At 37.6% G+C, this 2564-nt stretch overlaps 1 protein-coding gene across 4 annotated transcripts in view; it reads left to right on the forward strand.

The window, feature by feature from the left end:
* zdhhc8 (zinc finger, DHHC-type containing 8) overlaps positions 1-2564 on the forward strand; it is a 93669-nt gene that overhangs the window by 79790 nt on the left and 11315 nt on the right. For all 4 annotated transcript variants that reach the window (XM_015383046.1, XM_015383044.1, XM_015383047.1 and 1 more), the window contains exon 3: positions 922-1079. In XM_015383046.1, coding sequence (XP_015238532.1) covers positions 922-1079 — 158 coding nt within the window. The remainder of the gene's footprint in view (positions 1-921; positions 1080-2564) is intronic.

The following is a 2564-nucleotide window of genomic DNA, read 5'->3' on the forward strand; positions in this document are numbered from 1 at the left end:
TAAACTTGATAGTGTTTAAGAAATATTTAATAATCAGACAATACAAATCAACATGTTCTGAATAAAAGATCAAATAAAATCAAACAGCATATTCTTTAAAACCAACTAAAAAGTACATCAAATGAAAATCCATTTCCATCAGAAGGTAGAGAAAGGAAGCTGAGGTAGAAGATGCTCTGTGCTGTTAGTGTCTGCTGTGTTTATCACGCCTGTTAAAATCTATTTGATCTAACTGGAGAGCCAATAGAACTCAGCGAGTCTCTAGTTTCTATGGAACTGCTTATTTCTCAGCTCTGTCTTTTGTTTCTTTTGATTTTTCTGTTCTGCTCTCTCTGGTCTGCCACCCTAACTACCTAGCTCCCCCAGCACTTATCATGGTTCTGTGAAATTATTTTCTCAAGTTCAGGCTTCAGTTGAATGTAACCCTTTGATCAGATGAAAGACTTTTTTTCTCTCTCTCTCTTTTCTGCTGCAGCTAGAAAACAAAAATACTTCCAGTCACAATGTTAGGTTAGATTTGTATAAAAGGGATAAATAAGGGAATGTTTTTATTCTCATATTTGACAAACAGTGAAAACAATGTCTGCAGAGCTTGCATGTAGTGAAACGCAGCAGTTATCCGTTCTGTAACATGAGTCACAACATACCAATTAATGTGTCTTAATGTTCACAGCAGACTGAATAGGCCACATCCACAGAAATGCTCATTTCTCTCAGTGTGTTTGCTCTCTGATGACAGCTGACAGCAGGAACGAGCTTCATTTAAGGCGCTTCCCTGTTGTCCCTGTCAGAGAGAATCATTAATCTAAACCCTACGTGTTTTCATTTGCCATGAAAGAAGTAAAATGATTCTCCTCACGATCCATCATGTAAATCTCTGCTCTCTGATAATGTCTTTGTGTGTGTGTGTATGTCCCCCAGCTGACGAAGACGAGGATAAGGACGACGACTTCCGAGCTCCGCTTTACAAAAACGTGGAGATCAAAGGCATCCAGGTCCGGATGAAGTGGTGTGCCACCTGCCACTTCTACAGGCCGCCTCGATGCTCGCACTGCAGCGTCTGCGACAACTGCGTGGAGGTGTCTGACTTCAGCACACATGCCGTCTAAACATGTACCGAGGTTACACTGAGAGATCGGCCCTGGATGGACTAGGAATCCAAATATCTGCTGGTTCCCATTTGATCTGTGTTTGGAGACCGGTTCCTATCCAGAGAACAGCACTAAAATGCATAATCACTGACGTAGAGAGAAACTCTGGGCCTGTTTATCAGCATAGTGATGTCATCAGTAGTGATGACAACGATACGCTATCAATAGAATTCAGTTAGTAGGTCTGGGATCATGTTAATCTACCTAAAACATTAACATCTATATCAGAAACTAGATCACCTGCTCACATTGTGACGGCGTACGGCTGGAGAAAGCAGATGTTAATCATTTAATCCTGTGGTTCTCCAGCATCCCCTCAAAAACATGGAAAATATCCGCCTATTTTGCTACAGAAACATTTTGCAACGAAGATAAAGCTGTTTATTAATTATAGTTTAAATGCTTTTATCAGTTTCTTTTTAATTCCACAGCCGCACATATTTATGTTTAACCTATTTAGATGGATTATCTTGTGCATTGCAGTACTTTGAAGCCCAAAAATGATGTTGTTAAACTAATAATCATGATTTTTTGTAGAAAATGACTTGAGTGAACAGAATATTGTAGTAATATCCACTGAACAGTGATAAAACAAAAACAGACAGACTGAGTCATTAAGGACTGTAACACAATAGCAGCAAATTAGTGTAATAATCAGATCAGAAAGGAAGGGAAATATTAGGTTAGGAACTGGAATATTTTAATTTATAGGAAACTAATTAGATGAGTGTGCATGATTTTGTGAATGTAATGTCTGGATCAGCAGAGAAAAACAATTTCAGATCAGCTTCTGCAACTAGTCTGCTTCTGTTTACATCTGATCAGGGTAGGGAAAAAGATGTAGGAGCCTTTCTTTGACAGAAACATTGCTGTAGAAGGTAACAGTAAAAGGTAAAAATCAGGGTACTCACCTGACATCCAGAAGCCCAGCAGCATTTGTCTGTTTTTACAGTGAGCGCTGCTGTGAACGGCACGCACCGCTGCTCGGCTCTGACTAGCATAATGTCTGTAGTCACTTAAAACAACTTCACTAAAAAACAGAATAAAAAATCCCTTTATTGTCCCACAATGGGTAAAATCTGGTGTTTACTGCAGCAAAAAGATTATAGAAAAAATGACCACACAAATGTGGTCCTCGGGAAAACTGTATAAGAATAATATAATAGTGAAGAGTAAAAAAAAAATAAACAAATGAAATGTTGTACTGTAAAGTGTTTTAACATTATAAATATAAAAAGATGCTAAATATAAATAGTAAGTTGTTAACTTTAATATGTTTTGCCTGTATATGTAGTGTATTTGTAAACGGCTGATAAGAAACAAACTGAGGTCTTAGCATAAAAAGAATAAATAGATTAATCAAAATGGATTAAACTAAAGGGAAATCATAGCAAATTAGACCACCACATACAT

Source organism: Cyprinodon variegatus, unplaced genomic scaffold, assembly GCF_000732505.1.
Source record: "Cyprinodon variegatus isolate N-32 unplaced genomic scaffold, C_variegatus-1.0 Scaffold273, whole genome shotgun sequence".
Lineage (NCBI taxonomy): Eukaryota > Metazoa > Chordata > Actinopteri > Cyprinodontiformes > Cyprinodontidae > Cyprinodon > Cyprinodon variegatus.